This window comes from Sarcophilus harrisii, chromosome 4 (assembly GCF_902635505.1).
Source record: "Sarcophilus harrisii chromosome 4, mSarHar1.11, whole genome shotgun sequence".
NCBI classification, from domain to species: Eukaryota; Metazoa; Chordata; class Mammalia; order Dasyuromorphia; family Dasyuridae; genus Sarcophilus; species Sarcophilus harrisii.
Genome location: NC_045429.1, coordinates 387,802,553 through 387,823,146, shown reverse-complemented (window position 1 = coordinate 387,823,146; position 20,594 = coordinate 387,802,553). Strand labels below are relative to the sequence as shown.

General features: G+C 33.4%; 1 protein-coding gene across 1 annotated transcript in view; it reads left to right on the top strand.

Annotated features, from left to right (window-relative positions):
- The window catches only part of DNAH14 (dynein axonemal heavy chain 14), a 361,979-nt gene that overhangs the window by 203,122 nt on the left and 138,263 nt on the right, over window positions 1-20,594 (top strand). The window contains exons 46-50 of the mRNA XM_031968698.1: window positions 2,742-2,897; window positions 6,684-6,816; window positions 9,223-9,281; window positions 14,717-14,910; window positions 17,823-17,951. Coding sequence (XP_031824558.1) covers window positions 2,742-2,897; window positions 6,684-6,816; window positions 9,223-9,281; window positions 14,717-14,910; window positions 17,823-17,951 — 671 coding nt within the window. The remainder of the gene's footprint in view (window positions 1-2,741; window positions 2,898-6,683; window positions 6,817-9,222; window positions 9,282-14,716; window positions 14,911-17,822; window positions 17,952-20,594) is intronic.

Here is a 20,594-nt window from a genome sequence, read left to right as displayed (position 1 = left end):
GTAGGATATGGAATATGAATCACACTTTAATCAGGTACAGAGGGTACAGAGACAAGTGGTAAAAGGGCCAAAGAGGCAGTTGACATGGGGAGAGGGGGTGGAAGACAGGTTATTGTAGGGAAGAGGATGATCAGAGAGAGAGGCAGGGGAGAGAGAGACAGAAGTTTAGCAAAGTCTCTTAGCACTCAAACTAGTTGGGAATGACCTGAATCTGAAGGGATTCCTTCCATAAGGATTTTTGATAACAAACTAAGGTATAGGAAGGGTAGGTTATCCCATTGAACTTCTCACTCTAAATATGGTATAAAACAATTGGAGATGTGTTTTAGATTTCGATTTAAAAAGTTATTGAAACTAGCTAATACTTAATTCGTGAAATGTTACATTGAGATTTTATATTACTTGAACTCTTACTCTGAATTATGTCATTTATTTAGATTTATTTAACTATTACAAGTAACTGTAATTATAAATAATTAGTATAATAGCATGCTAATAATACAATATTTCTTTGGGAAGTACTAGATGAACAAGCAGCAAAAGCAATTAAAAAGAGTAGACTATTATTTGATAAATCCAAGAAGTTAAATTAGCTAAGAAAAGAATTCCTTTTTATTTTCACAAGAAATGCTAGAAAAACTAACAATTGTTTGTAGAAATTATCTTAGGCCATATTCTTCAAAAAGCTCAATATGTTGGCATAATATAAAAGATAACATAAACAAAAGGTATCAGATGAGAACAAAAGGAAATATCTTTTATATTTATGGCTATGGGAAAAATACTCAGCCATTCAAAAGAGAAAAGAATTCAGAAAAAAATATGAATTTTAGTTACATAAAACTAAAAAAAAACTTTTACACAAATAATCAACAAAGAATAAAAAGAGAAATTGTAGTGAAAAAATATGTCTGAATTAATATTATTTTTAAAAATCTAAAATCTGAGATGCTTAAGAAGTTTATAGAACTATCTAACACCTAGTCATTCCTCTAGAGATAAATGGTCAAAGGAAATAAAAGTTTTCAAAAGAAGAATTGCAAACCATAAATAACCCTATGAAAACATGGTCTGGATTACTAAAAGAAAATCAAATCAAAGATAAAAGAAATGCAAATAAAAATAACTTGAGATTTTAAAACTGGCAATGACAGAAAATAGGAATAGCAAAGATTTGTGGGAGACACACTAATGAACTGTTGGTGAAGTTGTGAATTGATTCAACCATTCTTCAATGCAATTTGGAATTATGTTTTTAAAAAATATCATGAAGTTTCCACATTAATCCTCTTTCCCAGTCATTCCACTATTGAGTACAAAGAAAGTCAAAGACATATTCAAAAGTAAAACATATGTCACAATATTCTAAGCAGTACTTTTGTTGTAGCACAGAATTAGATACAAAGTAAATATCCATTATTGGGGAATGACCAAAAAACAAGGGCATGTGAACTTAGTGGAGTATTATCATGCAATATAATTCAAGGAATCAGAGAAATGTAGAAAGATTGTTACTAGCTACCATACAATGAAACAATCAGAACTAAAAACTGCATTCATGACTACAACAATGTAAAAGAAATGATCACAAAAAAAAGGAAGCTTAATGCTAAGTAAATGAAAATCCAGTAAAAATCTTGGAGATGAAGTGGAAAAAAAATTTGTTCCACGAAGTAGGGATTACTAGCACAAAATGTTACATGCATGATACAGTCCATGTATGCAGACTAGTTTCTGATTTAGGAATAGATTATTCCTGCACTAGACAGCCAATTAATATTTATTAAGTGCTAGGCACTGTACTAGTCCCTAATGAAAGTCTTGAACTCCCCCCCAAAATAATTTCAATAATATTTATTAAACAGCTAATATGTGCCAGGTACTATATCCTAATATCTGATAGATATTTTATACCCTTCCCAAAATATTTTTCAATAATAATAATAAATATTAAGTTCCTATTATGTGCCAAGCACTATGCTAATCCCAGATGGAGATCTTGTATCTATCTCTCCGCCCTAAAAATAAATCATCTTCTCCCAAAAGAAACCTGAAGAAGATATATGTAGACTGGTGCTATGAAGCTACTCTTTCTTCCAAGACCCTCCACACTAACATGAAAATTATTAGTAAAACGAAAAGGTAAATGAAAATGCTAATGTCATTGCCTTCTACCTTACCCACATACTTACCTTAATATTTATCTGCCAATGACAAAAATACCTGTCTTTGCTCCAGCATGTAATCCTCACTTGCTTATATAGGCATAGAATTAACTGCCTCCTACAAGATTGTTTCACAGAAAAGTGTTGCTTTCCCACAACTACTTAACAATGTCAAGTAAAAAGGTCAATATTTCATAGAAACAGGGCAATAGGGAGCAGCACAAGTCAAGATTAAAAATACTATTTAATTGGATAGTATTTCTAGCTGACATTTTCCCTTTGCTTTCCAATACACTGTTGCCCCAGAAGGTGGAACAAGAATACCTCAGGATATTCTTTAGACAAATGGATAGATAAGATACCACAAAGAAATGCCTTAGATGAAAAAAAGTCACCAAAATGGTATAGAGTCCATGACTTCAGGAGAAATTTCCTTTCCAGTTATATATATACTATTTTCTATTCTTTCAGAAATTACTTGGATATTTAAAAATGAGGTTTATGTGGCTTTTTACCCTAGAAACAGATTTAAAATATACCCCAAAATCACTTTTTCTTTTTTCTTTTTAAATTTAGGATCTTCATACAGATCTGGTTTTCAAGCATCCCTGGATATGATCAAGCATAATCATAATATAGAGTTTAATCATCATTTTGCTACTAGAGATTCAGTATCTTACTCCTTTTTGATGAGTCTTTTTATAAAGAACAAATATCCTGTACTAATTGCAGGTATTAATAAAAACAAATTAGAATAAAACAAAACTATAGCCAATGCTAATAAGTAGTTTAATGTAAGTGATTTAAAATACTATTGTGATTTAATGACATATTTTATAAATACAGCTTCAGACATTCATATTTGTGTTTACTTGAAAAGGTTAAAATGTTATATTTATTGAATTAGGCGTAATAATTCATTTGTCTCTAGAAAACCTATTAATTAAATCTATGGTGCTTTAATTTCCTCAAAATTGCTATTTTGAAAGCTGATATCTTAGTTTGCATAGGACTTTTCAAGACCCATTAATATTTCATCTATAGTTGTCAGAAAATGAATATAAGGGTTTATATTTTTTGGCCCTTCTCCAATTTCTCTGGTTTTTACATGATCTTTCAAATATTATTAATAGTAGCTAAGAAATCGTATCTTTCAGCTCTTTCAGGATCCCTGTATATAGGTCATCAAGGAGAGATCACTGGAATTCATTCTGGATAAGAAAGTGCTTTCCGTACTTATCTTAAATATCAATTCCCTGTTAGTTATTTTTCTTCTAACAGTCCTGTATCTCCAACTGCCTGATGGACCATCTCAGTTCTATGTCCTTAAACTCAGCATTCAAAAACTGAACTCATTTTCTTTCTCCCTAAGTCCTCCCTTTCGTCTGTTTTTTTTAATTATTATTAATGTCAAGGTCACTACCATGCTCATAGTCATTCCCATTATCAACAGTTATTATCCTTGACTTCTACCTTACACTTACTCCATATATCCTATCTATTGTTGAGTCCTGTCATTTCTGCACTCACACCATATCCTGTTCATATAGCCTCAACCCTAGTAAAAAGCCAGTATTACTGAATTTCTGTACTATGACAGTAATCTTCTGGATGTTCTCCTTGCTACATGTCAGTGCCATTCCAAACCATCAATTGCCAAAATAGGTCTTTTAAGCACAAGAATGGCCATATCATTGCCCATCTCAATAAATTAAGCACAACAAAATATGTAAAATATAGTTTTAGAGGGCATGAAAAAAAACTTTAGAGTAAATGTCTGCTATCTTAGGTGGCAAGAGGAGAAGTTGGAAACAGTCACTGCATATTTGGTATATAATTAATAATGAGATTGACCTACAAAATTGCCAGAGCTAGCTCAGTGTTTGTGAAGCTTTGAAGGAAAGTGCAGGAGAGCAAAGTTATTAGACTGGCTAACAAACTAATGGTCTACAGAGCCATTGTGCTGACCCTATTGCTGTATGCCTGTGACACCTGAACAGAACACCAGCACCATGCCAGAAAACTGAAGTGCTCCCATTTCAATTGTCTTAGGAAGATTCTGAAGATCACCTGGCAGGATAAAATGCCAGATGCTGAGGTCCTTTCTTGAACTAACCTGCCAAGCATTCCAACTCTAGTGCAGAGAGCTCAATTCTGTTGGTCTGACCACATTGATCAAATGTCAAATGTATGTTGCCAAAAAAATTATTTTATGGGGAACTCACACAAGACAAGTGCTCATGAGGTGGTCAGAAAAGGCGATACAGGGACACTCTCAAGGTCTCTCTTAACTTTAGAATTGATTGTATGACATGGGAGACACTTATACAGGATCATCCAGCATGCCATACCCTAATCAGAGAAGATGCTGTGCTTTGTGAGCAAAGCAGAATTGAACTAGTTTAGAAGAAACACAAAATGTACAAAGTTAGAGAAGCTACCCCAAAAGTCATAGGGACTGTTTCTGTCTGACATGTGGCAGAACACTCCCTGATTATATTGATCTGCTTAACCACAATTATACACACTGTAACTCAACTCTAACAGAAGTAATGTCATTTCGGTCCTCTTCAAGAACGAAGGACAGCAATCAACACCTATTCTCCCAAATTCAAAGTCATCAAACACCAGAGATCCACAAACAACCATTCTGGCTACTAAAAACTGGAATAGTTACAGCACCAATGCAATCAACCCTTAGTTTCTTCAGTCTCTGGACTCCAACTTGGGTAGCCATTTCATCTCCTTATGGTCTTGAAATGCTCTCTCTTGCTGCTGCTGTCCTTATTACTCTTTCTATCACCCATTCCCATAAGAATGTCTTTGTTTCTTCCTTGGGTAATACTTTTTCAAAAAAAAAAACTATATCAACCAGAAACATGTACAAACAAGCCCAAAATATTTCTTCTTGACAAAAGGAGTCTATAAAGCAAATAAGGGCTTCTATTAATGTCCCTGCTTGTATTTCCTTTCTACAAATATCTTCACATAGCTGCCAAAGTAATTTTCCTAAAGTGCAGATAAAATCATATCATTTCTCTACTCAAACACTGATGTCTCCCTACTGCCTCGCCTTTAAGATCAAATATAAACTCTTGGTCTTTAAAGCCATTCACAACCTGGTCCCAACCCACTCTTTCAAAAATATATCTTTTCACTTCCTTCATTCTCCATCCAGCCATCTTGTTCCTTACATATAACATTCTTCTTATCTTTCTGGCTATTCCGAAGCCCAATATGTATTTCCATATTATCGCAGTCTTAGAATCTTTTTTTCCTTCAAAATTTGGCTCAAACTACATCTTCCATGTAAAGCCTTTCCCAATCAAATGAACTCCACCTCCAACAAAAATCATTTTGAATTTATTTTTAAATATTAAGAAGCATTGTCTTAATATTTCCAAAAGAAGGATCACAAGATTTTGCCTTCTATGACTGTCATTGTAATCCACAAACCTAATGACCCTAGGCTTCTTCTGTCTCCCTTGCTATTATATTTCACTTGACAGTATTTCAGATCTTGTCACTCCATTCCTTCTTTGCTGCTTCCAATCTGTTATTCATCTGCCAGAAGAAAGCTGACAACCAAAGTTTAATTTTGCACACAGAGGGCTATCAAGGAATTGTAAACTCATCAAAAAGGATTTTTTTACACTTAGTCCAAAGTCTATAATTGATTTGGTTCATTAGAGATATTTGGGCTTTTTCCACACCTGGTTACACTATACTACACTACAAGAATATCAGCATCTTTTCACTGCCTCAAGGTAGGCAATGGAAGGGAGGAGTAATCAATTTATTTAACTCTATCTACCTCTTATAATTGTTATTATTATACTAATGTTTTAGGGGTTCTTAGAGTCAATCATATTTTGCTCATAACATTGTCCTTCATTTAGATTTATGCTATATTCGTCATGGTAACAAATAATTCCTGTTCTTCCTTCCTTATAATGCTGATTTTTGTAGGATGAAATCATTTTGGAAATCACTTTTAAAAGTAGAAAGAAATATACACAAAAAGTGTTATTATATGTTTACATTTAAATTATTCTATAGATAAAAAAGGGGGGCTTTGGATTTATCCACTAAAATTGAGGAATCTGGAAAATTCTGGCAAATTAATCTGAAATGAAAACCTATTCTCACTTATTCACTCATAAGCAGTTCAATTAGTTTTGAGGGCTCATGGTAAGCCTCTGATCTTAACTTTTCTTAATCATTCTATCACAAAATAGATATGAAAAGGGCTATAATAAAGGCAAGGAAAGTCCTTCACATGGAGTTGAGATGCAAAAAAATTTAAAAGATACCTTGACTGTTCCCAGCTTTCCATGCTATTAAAAGAGGAATAACCAATTTTATATTCTTGCCTTCAACATAAAATTAGATCATTCTGGATGTTGAGTATTGATTATTAAATTAAGTTAAAATAATGAGAAAGTTTCTAAAAATCTCTTTGGTCATTTTCTTAGGTTAAAAAAATCTAACTTATCATATTCTTTTTTTTTCTTTTAGGAGAGTCTGGCGTTGGGAAGTCTGCTGTAATTAACCAAATGCTTGAGAGACTTCAGGGCTCAGGGGAATTACAGATAAAATATGGAACTCTTTTAGGAGAAGTTTTTTTGTATAAGAGAAGAAGAAAATCAAGGTTGTATATGTTAAGCTCTAATATTGCTTATCTTGCAAAAAAAATTCATATATATGTATGTGAAAATCCAGATTAATCAAAAAATTTAGTTTTTTCCCACAATTTTCAGATTCCTTTACATTATAAGCATCTTTTATATATTTAGAATAATATTCAGTTTATAAAAATTTATTTTATAGTCATCTTTTTAGAGATTATGTTACATAAAGCAAGGTATATCTCTAAGTTTCATTTATATTTATTTAGATATCGATAGGAATCATAGGATTTTAGACCTTTAATAGAAACTGATGCTCACTGAAGTTAAATGACTTGACCAAGATGAAGTAATATGTGCAAAAATCAGTGCATACAATTAGGTTTAAATCAATATAAATGCTTGCAGAAGCACTCATAATACAGCATCTAATAACTTGTGATGTAATAATAATAATAATAATAAGAAGAAGAAGAAGAAAAACAAACTTTCTAGTTTTGCATCTTTAAGATCTATTCATGGAACTGTTGCTTTGTCTCTTTGCTTCAAATATCCTGTCTGTAAGATAAATATGGTATATCCTTGCAATCTTCTTAGAAAGAATGTTCTGAAATTAATCTTCAATTAGATGTACTGGGAATGAATGGGTTGTTATAAGAAAATGCAAAGATGTCTAAAGCATCTTTCTGTGTCCCAAATGGAAGAGGAAAAAATCAACACTGAGCAGAAAAGAGATATGAATTAAATTGTTTTAAAATAAGAGGAGACTCTGCTTTGGAATGCTGGCTGACTGCTCCCATATAGCTTCCCTCTATAGGGGAATTGGCAGGGTCACTTCAGAGTAATTGGAGCTCATTTTCTGTCACAGAAGTTGAAATCTGAAATGAATGGTGGTCATGTCCATTCTCCAGCTGAGAATGCAACCAGAACTCATATTTTATCTTCTGAGATAGGACCCCCTTCTCCCTTTCTTAGAAAGAAAAATAGAGAGCAAATTAGCCAACTTTTCTTCCAATGGAAGACTTTGGCAGAAGCCAAATCCAAATCAAATCACAAAGGAAAAAAATCATTAATGAGTTGGGCTACTATTTATACTGCTATTATGAAAGATAATCAAGACATCCTACTTAAAGACATATATTACCTAGGTATCTGTCTATAATAGTGTTGGCCATACTTACATCTTTATGGTTTTAAAGAATGTAAAAAGTACAATATAAACAACCTTATAAAGAGGAAACTTTTTATTGATTATCTTTTCAAAATGGAGGATTTGTGGAAATATAAGATATGTTATGCACTACTTGTTAGATGGAAAAATCAAAGTCATAGTGAAGAAATCCTTGATTTGAAAATACTTCTGAGCTGGAATAGATTCCTTTTATTCTGAAAAATCACATGGGTAATCAAGAGAAAAAAATTATTAGAAAATTTAAATTATTAGAAAAGAATCACATATGTATATTTGTGTATATTATATAAAACACTTCTAAAGTATTATAAATTACCAAGTAGTGAAACTTTCATTGCTAATGAGAATTATGTTAACTATATCATTGTAAATATATATATATATATATATATATATATATATATATATATATATACCATTCTCTAATATGAGTTAAAAACAAAATCATAATCTCCTGTTTTCATTATCTGGGTAGATCTTTTTACACATTTATTAATAGAAATAATTTTTAAAATAGAAAAACAAAGTGACATTCCCTAACTTTGGAGTCAACAAAATCAAGGTTCACCTTCATGTCTAATAAACGTTGGCTCTCTAACTATGATCAAGTCCCTTACTCCCTCCAGAAATGTAACAGAACCAGTTCTAAGTGCTTAGTAAGAATTGCTATTAAATTTTCAGTATGATTCCTAACTTTTAAAAGTTAGCAATCAATACAAATTAGAGCTTGATTTAATGTTGTATGGATTTTTTAAGACTTAAAAAAAATGCTGATAATGCAGAATAGACTTTAAAATGGACTTCCATATATTCTTTTGGGGGGAATACCTGGTTGTTAAACATTTCCCAGCATTCTTCAATTTTGCTCTATAAAAATTGCTTGAACTCTGCAAAATGGCTTTAAAAATATCAGGGGAAAGACTGCCAACCAGGTCACTATAAGCTAATAATATTAATAACTACAGACATTTACCTCATACTTTAAGATAAAAAAGGTGCTTTGTACCAATTATCTTATTTGAGCCTCACAATACTCTTGTTTCTGTAGGACTAAATAACTGACAAGGACTAATGATTTCAGATGTACTAATTTTTGATCTGTTTCTGTGGTGGAACTTCCTAATGCTAGGCATTTTCACATTGATGAAATGACAGATTTAGATCCCCTCTGTTCACCCTTCCCCCCAAAGCAATTTAAATGAGTTAATCCTGACCTTTTTTTTTTTTTTTTTAACAGCCTACAAGACAATCTCTCCTTGTTAATTTCAGACAGCTTTAAGACACCAAGAGATTTAGGTATGTGTAGAAACTGAGATAAATGCAATGAAATAAACAGTAGCAGTCACTTCCTACTCTACCAAGGTGCAAATCATTTACCATCAGGGGCATACAATTTAGGAGTTTTAGAACAAATGATTCTATTTTAGTCACTGATTATGATTAGACAATATTATGTCACTAAAGTTTTCAGATGATATTAAAATTTTCATGGTCTTAATTGATTATATTAATGTCTCAAAAATAACTAAAACATATTCATTAATGAAAGTCATTTTGGTCCTGTCTCCAAAGTCATGGTGACTGACTTGGGCAAGGGAAGATTATCCCTATTCATGAGAAGCTCTTTAAGGATGCCAAAGTTCTGAAGGAAAGTAGAGCTTTCTTTATTCCTTGATGACTTCTAAGTGTAAAAATCCAATGAACTTGTTTGTTAATTCATGGCAATTAGGAACATTTTCCTTAAAATTAATAAGGTTTATTTTTAGTTATTTTATTTTGAAGTTTTTTCTCCTCATATCTCTCTCCTTCTACCATTAGGAAAACAGGAAACACACAAACTCTGTTACAGACATGTATAACCAAAATAAATTCCTTCATTGACCATAAATCAAAATATATGTGTGTATAGACACACAAACATATGTATTCACACACAAGAGCTTGAGGCATATATGTGTGTATATATATACATATATACATGAATATATGTGGAAAGTATATTTCACCTTGAGTGCTCTGGAATTATAGTTATTCATAATTCATCACAGTTCCTATCTTTTTAGTTGTTTGTCTTTATATTATTGTTATTATATAAATTGTTCTTTGATTCTGCTCTGTTTGTGTCATTTCATCATTGTTCAGTTGTTTTTCAGTTGTATCTAATCTTCATGATCCCATTTGAGGTTTTCTTGAAAGAAATACTAGAGTATTTGCCATTTCCTTCTCCACCTCATTTTACAGATGAGAAAACAGGCTTACAAGGTTAAGTGATGTGGCCAGGCTCACATAGCTAGTAAATGTTTGAAAGTCAGATTTGAAATTAGGAAGAAGATTCTTCCTGATTTCAGACCTAGAACTCTATTCTCTATGCCTTCTAGTTAAGTACTTACTAATACTTAAAAACTCTGATCGAGGCAATGACTAACTATATCTCCAGAGGCCCTATAATGAACAATGCTCTCAACATCCTGACAGGTGATGGTCTTGAATTGCATAAAATCATACATTTCTGTACATGGCTACTTTGTGAATTTTTTTGTCTCATCTCTGCAACCTGGTTTTCCTATCTTCTCCTATCTTACCAAGTACTTCTTAAGCTTGGTGCTTTCTCTCTGAAATTATCTCCAATTTATCTTATGTGTATCTTGTTTGTGCATAGTTGTTTCCCTATTAACTCTACTATTATACTATGAACAACATGAGAACATATACTTTTTTTTTGCTTTTATTTGTATTTCTAGAGCTGAGCAAAGAAACATTCTCTTCAAGTCTTCTACATTTCCCCAATCCTCCTCTCCTTCAATTGAAAACATTTACCTCTAACTTTACTGAGAAAATTGAAGCAATTCCCTTTGAGCTCTCTCTCTCTAACTTTATCTTTATCTCAAAATCCCTTAATATCCTCTATTTCCCTCCTTGATTTTCCCAGATTCTGTCAGTGATGTGGCCCTTCTTCTTGCTCAAGTCAATTCTTCTACATGTGTGATCTCTCTTCTTCAAGGATTGAAACTTGTCATCCTCTCCCTTTTTTCCTCTATTGATTCCTTCCCTTCTGCCTCTAAATGCATTATTTTTTTATTTTGCTCCCCATCTCTAAAAAAACCTTCATAAAAATGTAATAGTTCTACAAAATGTCATTCTGCATCCCTCCTTTTGTTAACCAAACTCCTAGGAAAAAAAATCATCTGCAACTTTTTGCCTCAATTCTTTGCTTCTGATCTTAGCACTAAGTAAAAGTGTTTTCTGCAAATTTTCCAGTGATGTCCTAATTGCCAAAGCTGATAGCCCTTTTTCAGTCTTCATCCTTCTTGAACTCTCTGTTGTCATTATTTAACAAATTTTCATACTGGATACTGATCTCTTTGGGCTTTTATGATAGTTTTCTCTCCCTGTTATTCTACCTGTCTGACTACTTCTTTTCAATCCCCTTTGCTGAGTCATCACTCTTAAGTGTTCTTCAAATCTCTGGCACTCTGGTCATCTCTCTGTACTCTCTTTTTCTTGGGAATCACATCAGCTCTTCTGGGTTTAGTTGTTATTTTTATGCTAATGACTTAATTCTATGTATCTATCCCCAATCTATACCCAGAGCTTCAGTCCTGCATCACCAGTACTTAATAGACATTTCAAAAGAGATTCCCATAAGCATGTCAAATTCAAAATGCCCAAAGTAGAAGTCATCATCCTTTCCCCAAAACAGCTCTCTTTCAAACATCACTATTTATATCAAATGAATCACATATTTTTAGTTTCCTAGGTTTATAACTTCAACTTATTGAGTTGCAAAATCTTGCCATTTCTACATTCACAATATATCTCATATCTGATTCCTTCTCTCTACCCGACTATCCCCTGAGTTTGGACTCATCACCTCTTGCTTAGAGTATTGAAAAGCTTCCAAGTTGGTTTCCTTGATTCTGATGTTTTCTTACTGTTGTTAATCTTTTCGTAGTTGCCAAAATGTTCTTCCTTAAGTACATATCTGACTTTGTCACTCCTCTACTCAGTAAATCCCAATGTCTTTTTTTAATTTTTGAAGCTCTTCACAACCTGGTCCCAACCTATCTTTCCAGCCTCATTGTACCTTCTTTCCCTGCCCAACCTTTGCAAGCCAGTCAATTTGGTCTTCTTTCTGGGGACAAAGATAAATGGAGGAAAAGGGAAGCAAAAAAGATCACTACAAAATTTTGAGCCTAAGTGGTTGAAAACATAGGATTCCCTAAAAGAAATGAGAAGTTGGGAAGAGGGATAAGTTGAGGGAAGAGCTTGGCAGCAAGAGACAGTGGAAAGAATATTATTTCTTTAGTCAAAGAGCTTGGGGCCAATTACCACCCTTGATGCTTAGTATCTATGTGACCTTGGAAAAATCACTTGTCTTCCACAGACCTTCATTTACTTCTCTACATAATGACAAGATTGGCTTTTGAGATCCCCTCCCCGATCTAGATCAATGTGCCTGCAAGCCTACTATGAGTTTGATTCTTAACATGTTGAGTTTAAGGTACTAGTAAGGCAAATAATAAGAAGCTAAAGATAGTAAAATGGACCTTGAGTAGAGATTACATTAAATATATGGAATTAGTATGTGGATATAAGTATATAGACATACACATATTTATATATGTTTATATATTAAAATTTATATATTGTTGTCATCTGTTGTTGTTTATCCTTCTTTCTCAAAGAAAACTATGACATCAGGGACCTGCAAGTAAATTAAATTTAAGTGAGGATGGACTGTGCAAAGTCACCAGGCTCACTTTCTCCTCCTCTCCAGAGTCATCTGGCCAGATATAGATCAGGTGGCTGGGGATGGCCCTGGATACAATGAGAGACTTTGTTTCTTTCATCTAAAGGTTTTTCCCAGGACTTAGTTTGACTAAGGCTGTACCCATTCAGTGATTAAAGCTAAATAAGCCACTGTTGATCAGAGAAATACAAATTAAGACAACTCTGAGATACCATTACACACTTGTCAGATTGGCTAAGATGACAGGAAAAAAATAATGATGAATGTTGGAGGGGATGCGGGAAAACTGGGACACTGATGCATTGTTGGTGGAGTTGTGAACAAATACAGCAATTCTGGACAGCATTCTGGAATTATGCCCAGAAAATTATCAAACTGTGCATACCCTTTGATCCAGCAGAGGGCTTATACCCCAAAGAGATACTAAAGAAGGGAAAGGGACCTGTGTGTGCCAAAATGTTTGTGGCAGCCCTGTTTGTAGTGGCTAGAAACTGGAAACTGAGTGGATGCCCATCAATTGGAGAATGGCTGGGTAAATTGTGGTATATGAATGTTATGGAATATTATTGTTCTGTAAGAAATGACCAGCGGGATGAATCTAGAGAGGCTTGGAGAGACTTACATGAACTGATGCTGAGTGAAATGAGCAGAACCAGGAGATCATTATATACTTCAACAACGATACTATATGAGGATGTATTCTGATAGAAGTGGATTTCTTCAACAAAGAGAAGATCTAACTCAAGTTTCAATTGATCAATGATGGATAGAAGCAGCTACACCCAAAGAAAGAACACTGGGAAATGAATGTAAACTGTTTGCATTCTTGCTTTTCTTCCCGGGTTATTTTTACCTTCTGAAGCCGATTCTTCCTGTGCAACAAGAGAACTGTTCAGTTCTGCACACATATATTGTATCTAGGATGTACCGTGACCTATTTAATACATATAGGACTGCTTGCCATCTGGGGAGGGGGTGAAGGGAGAGAGGGGAAAAGTCAGAACAGAAGTGAGTGCAAGGGATAATGTTGTAAAAAATTACCCTGGCATGGGTTTTGTCAATATGAAGTTATAATTATTAAAAACAACAACAACAACAAAAGAAAGCTAAATAAGAAATGAAGCAAAGAATAGCCTCTCTTACCTAGTAAAAGAAATTTCAATCTATAAAACAGCACCCTCAGGATTTCTGATTTTCTTCCCTGATCTAGACAACCATGATTGAGCTCTGTCAGTCATTCCTGACTCTCCTTCATCTTCTATATATCAAAGTAGACGTTGGATGCTACCACTTTTACACAATTCTTTCCACTTTGTTGCATCTCAGTAGTGGACTGAGATTCCTCATTCTCTCATCTTGAACTATTGCAACTGTCCTAGTGGGTTTCCCTACCTCAGCTATCCTTCCCTGCCATTAGATCCTTCACTTCACTGCCAGATTATGTCATTCCTCTCCTCAAAGTCTTTTGGTGGCTCCCTTTTGCTGACAAAATCAAACTTCCTACTTTGTTATACAGGAACCACCAAATCTGACACTTTCCCCCTCACCATTTTTTCAGTCTTAAGACACTCTACTTTTCTCATTTTGTCGTCTAGACAAATTGATGAATTCCTTTTGTTCATTCCTAATTCTGCCTTTGTTCATTCCTGATCTGGCTTTTCTTTCTACCCATTCAATCTTGACCTGTTGAAATCTTATCTTTTAATCTTCAAGACCAAGTTCAAATGTCATCTTCTCCATAAATCCTATCAATCCAAAAAAAAAATTGTTTTTTTACTTAAATCTCATGTACAAATTTGTTTGGACCTCTCATGAGCACTTATCATTTTCTGTCATAGTCTTTTTATCTGCCTCTAATTTCCCAAAATTCTAAGCTCAGTGATTGCTATGACTATGTGCTATGGCTTAGTAGGCACTTAATCTGTTTTTATCTGAAGAGCAAAGATATTTCCTCAGAATTTCGATGTTTATTTGTGTCTAGCTTTCCTGGGAGAAGATCATCATTGGATTAAAGATGAAGAAAGTGAAGAAATTCATACTAAACCTGAAAAAAACATTATTGTGTCCACAATAAAATTTAGTGCTAATACAACTGCTGGCAAAACCCAAGAGTTGATTCTTAAGAAATTGATACGAAAAGCTAAAAACGTTTATGGAGCACCACAAAATAGCCAGGTAAGAATTCCCCCTCTCCTCTCCTTTAGATTATCATATCAATACTATTGAAGGACTAGTACTACTATATTTTTTAAAAATAATAATAATAATAACAGTAATAACAAATAACATTTAGGGAGAACTTACTATACCACACTTTTACTGTGCAAAGTGTATTTACAATTATTATTTAAATTTTATTCCCACAACAATTCTGGCCTAGTGATCAGGATTCTTTATCTTTTAAATAAGGATAATAATAATAATAGCACCTCCATTCTAGGCTTGTTATGAGGATCAAATGAGAATTTTGTTGTTATTCAGTTATTTTTCAGTTCTGTTCAGTTTTTTCATAATCCCATTTGGGGTTTTTTTGGCAAAGATACTGGAAAGTGTGCCTTTTCCTTCTTCAGCTCATTCGACAGATGAGGAAACTGAAACAGTTAAGTGACCTGCTCAAAATCACACAGCTATTAAGTGTCTAAGGCTGGATTTTAACTAAAGAAAATGAGTGTTCTTAACTCTAGGCCCACCACTCTATCTACTGCACTATCTAGCTAACTCTCAAATGAGATAATACGTATAAAAGTATTTTGTAAATCTTAAACTTCTACATAAATGCTAACTGCTCTTTTTATTATATCTTTATTATAACTAAGAATCCCCATATCTAATACACAATTTAAAAATTTGAGTGAGAGTATATGATAGAAGGAAAGACTGAAATTAAAAGTAGGTGACAGGATTGTCACCTGCTAATGCTTTTTTTTTTCATCACCTTTTTTCTCTTGTTTATGTGACCAGTAATAAGAAGCAAAGAGACTAATGATACCTGGATCCTGACCTAAATTGCAAAAAGTAGGCTTACTATAACTTCATAAACTCCTGCTTTCTAAGTAGATGGTGCTAAAAATGCCAACCAATGTACTGGGACAGTCCCAAGTGTGTCTGTCCTACCTCTGCCTTTAAACAAACCCAAATCACTTGCAAAAACACTAAATTTGCTTGGAGTAAAAATATTTGATCCATAAGGTGACTGAATCTCCCCACTGGGGTTATGAGTCTCCTCCTGTGCTAGCTGAAGTCAGCTGCTACCAAAATTATTACACAATTAAGACCAATTACGATTTCTGGAGACAGAATGAAAAAGGAAAATGAGTTTTTACAGAATGGTTTAAAAATCTAGGAAATCAAGTCTCAGTATGTCATACATACAAAAATTATGTGACAGTGTATATAGAGTGTGGACCTCTCACCCATAATCTATACATATGTATGACACAAGTAAGACTTGAATTCCGGTCTTTCTGTCTGTAAGTCTATGACACTTTCTGCTTTAAGTTGAAGAAAAGGTGTGGTTCTGAATTGGTAGAAAAATATCCTCACCTGGAAGTTTCCTATCCCATTGAAATCACAGGTATAGTTGAGGGGAGGGGAGGAAGTTAAGCTTTTTTGTGTTACTTTTCACATGAAGAACTACAGAAATATTTTAAAGAAAAATTTGATTTTTCTCCCATTGGATGCCAAAATTCCTGGTTGTCTTTGTAGCTAGATGATCCATGTCTAGCAAGTAGTTTTGTCCATGAGTAATACAGTCTATATGTTATATGTTTTTGGTCACAAATCATTTAAATAAAGGTGAATGGAGCTTCTGTTTTTAAAAAAAATGCTCTCTATCATTCATTCTCTACAAAATTCCAACTTCACCTGTTGTATTTTAATAATAATAATAGCTAATATATATGCTTTAAGGTTTACAAAGCTTTTCACATATATTATTCCATTTGATCCCCAAAACAGTACTGTGAAGTAGTTGCTATTATTTTTACTTTACAGGTGAAGAAAATAAATTTCAGAGGGGCTTCCTGAGGATTCTACATCTAATAAAGGGTCTGAAATCAGCTCTTTTTTATTTCAACTCTAATATAGCATCCACCATACCCCACATCTGGATGAGCCCCCTCATACTTCTGAGTGGTCCAGATACACATGAAACTTTAATTGAAACAAGATAAAGGAAAATGCAATAAAGCATAGATAATGTGAATTTGTATTTTCTAAGTTGATATGCAAACCACAGAAATCTGTTTCTTGTGATAAATGAAAAGCCTGAGAGACAGTTTGGAGATAATTACTAATCAATTTATTAATTAAGCTAGCTGAAAATAAATTGATAATTAATGATTTTTCTATAACCAAAGACACCTAATAGAGATACTAAATGTCTTAAATATTTTTAGAAAAGGGGGATGGTCCTGACAGGTAAAAATCAATCCTGATTGATGAACAATTAATGAAGAGATAGACATATTAATGAGGAAGTAGACCAAAAGTCTTTAGTTCCTCCTATTAAGAATATGGCTTGATCGTGAGACTCATCTGCTTCCAGCATCTTGACAAATGAAAATATCTCTATCCAAACCACTCTGGTTGGTTTTCTTTTTCTGGAGCTAGGTCATCCTAAACTCAGTAGAGAAGTACAAAGGATATGGGTTTAATGCTGTAGAGTTGGAATGTGCCTAGATTAGATTTAATTTACACTCTAAATAAAAGTTAGGTCTTCCAGTCAAATGAAGTCTGATAAAAATTTAGGCAATCTCACCAATTATCAAGTTCCTTCAGAGACTGACTGACCTGCCTTCAGAGACTGGCCCCTGAATGAGGAAATAAGGAGGAAAAAACCTTAATCCTAATTTTTTAATTGGCTATAAATATAATAGAAAAATAATAATTTCTCTCAGAACTAGTAATCTTAGTTGCCATTTTCTTTCTCTATAGGAAAGTACAGAGAATTCAAGTGAACATTTTATTTTTGACAAACTAAGAAAGTGTTATTTGAAATGATCATATATTTGTCACAATTATTTAATAATTTTAGTGAAGGTAAGCATTTAATGATTATTAAATTTATTTAATTTCCACCCCCAAAGGTGATAGTATTTATTGACGATATGAATTCACCAGTGCCAGAAGAGTATGGGGCACAACCACCCCTGGAATTGGTCAGACAATTTTTAGACTTAGGAGGGTTTTATAATGCTGAACAACTTCAATGGAAGGTACCATTTTTTAATTTTGTTTACCATAAAAGATTATAGTTAACAATGACTTAAGTATTTATATTTGTGTTGTATACAAATAAGCATTTGTAACTTTTTTTTAGTAAAATGAAGACTTTAAATAGATCAACTGTTTAAATACCCGAATGATATATGTATATCCTATGGGATAAGGATGTTGTTTTTAGGAAAATCTGAAGATTCAAGATTGGCCATGCCAATGAATTTCGCAAGTTAAGCAAATCAGTTATTCTAGGATCTCAAAGCAAATAAACTAAATGAAAGCAGGTTGTAAACAAGTTAGAATTTGCACAACTCCTATAATATTGGTTATTTTATTATTTAACTCAACTAATGGTAATTTTTGTCCAAAGCGTCATTTATTTTATATATATATATGGAGCATGTAGGAAAATATGAAATGATGGATGTTTTTTAAAAATCAATTTGTGAGTGAAATGAGCAGAACTAGGAGATCATTATACACTTCAACAACAATACTGTATGAGGATGTATTCTGACGGAAATGGATATCTTCAACAAAGAGAAAATCTAATTCAGTTCCAATTGATCAATGATGGACAGAAGCAACTGCACCCAGAGAAGGAACACTGGGAAATGAGTGTGAATGGTTTACATTTTTGTTTTTCTTCTCAGGTTATTTTTACCTTCTGAATCCAGTTCTTCCTGTGCAACAAGAGAATTGTTTGGTTCTGCACACATATATTGTATCTAGGATATACTGTGACATATTTACCATGTATAAGACTGCCTGCCATCTAGGGGAAGGGGTGGAGGGAGGTAAGGAAAAAGTCAGAAAAGAAGTGAGTGCAAGGGATAATGTTGTAAAAATAATTACCCATGCATATGTACTGTCAATAAAAAGTTATAATAAAAAAAAGAGGGGAGCAAATCAATTTGTGTGCTGCTTTTCAAGTCCCTTAACTTAAAATTGTCAGTAGTCCATTAATTACAAAATGAAAACTTTCCAAATAGACATCTCTTTGTGAAATTACTTTTATTATCTCTAAACATCATAATTATTTGTAAGAAATAAGATTCAAATACTTCTTGTATCCTCAGTTTCATATATGCCTGCACTTAATTTTGGTAAAATTTATTTCATTTCAAAGCCCTCTGTGTAAATTTCAGAATTCTCACTACCAAAGGCACACTCTTCCCCAAATCTTTGTCACATGCTCCCTTAAAAGCAGCAGTTTTGAGGGCAACTGGATGGTGTAGTAGATAGAGCACCAGCCCTGAACTCAGAAGGACCTGAATTCAAATCTGACCTCAGACACTTAATACTTCCTAGCTGTGTGACCCTGGCCAAGTCACTTAACCCCCAAGTGCCTCATGAAAAAAAAAAAAAAAAAGCAGCAGTTTGATAGATTATAGAATCTTGTTTTCTTTGAGAAGCCCAAATACAAAATATCAGTCAACAAACATTTATTAAATTCTTTTTACATGCTAGGATCTCTGTTGAGCCTTGGGAATACATATTAATAGTCCCTGATATCAAAGAACTCATATTAAAATGGAAGTGAATAAATAGTCACAAAATCTGCCCCAAATGAACACAAGGGCATCTATAGTTGGGGGATCAGGAAAGGTTTTGAGTGGAAGATGTCTCATGCTGAGCCTACTAATGTACAGTGACATTGGCATTTGGTGGTGTATAATAATTCAAAAGGCCCCAAAACAAAGAAGAATGGGAATGATCAGTCAAGACCTTGATAAAGTACTCCAATTTAAGTCAATGTGTGATTTAATACATGGCTCTGAAAAAGCAAACACAGAGAGATTAGCAATAATTTTCACAGCAGTCGCTTATGCTTATTATGAGTACTCTTTACTTTAATAAAGGGGCAGCATGGTTAGAGAAGTAGTTTTAAAATCAAGAAGACCGAGCTTCAAGTCTCACCCTGACAACAGACAACATGACTCTGCTCACGCAGCCAAAGCTTATTGAGAAATAAGATTCAGGATCGAAAAATGAAAGAGACCAAAAACTTCTAGATTACTCAGAAGCTTCGTATTTGTGTATCATTAATCTAGTCTTCACCCCAAAAAATGTAAAGTATTTGAAATGTCAAGCCCCAAATGGGAGTATTTTGGAATGGAACTAACTATATCATTAAGAGACTGTGACAGTTGTCATTTTTCACATAGACTAGACAACAAACTTAATTAAATAGGATGAGGGTGAGTTAAATTGAAAACTATATCAAACTTTCTGAAAGAAAGGCCCATCTCTTCATCATCCAATGGGGCTACATGGCTACAAGTAATGGGATGCTTCAGTTCTGGAAAAATTAAAATTTTAGGCTACCAGAAGCATGAGCTGGGCATGAGTAGGCTGCAATTTATTTTCAGGCATTAGAAAGAGTGACTCTTGTTGCTCATATTTATTAGAGATTTATTTACGTCAGAATGATAATTTATCACTTATAATTGAAATTTGTATAATCAGTAATAATAGAATCTTATAGATTTTTTATGTACAAACAAATGTAATTTCCAAGTGAAATAGAAAATTCTTTTCTCTGTAGAGAAGTGTACTTAGAAACACCAAAGTGTGATATTGTGACAGTTCAATAAGTATGGAATCAAAGAAAAAGAAATTTATTATGCTCTCCATGA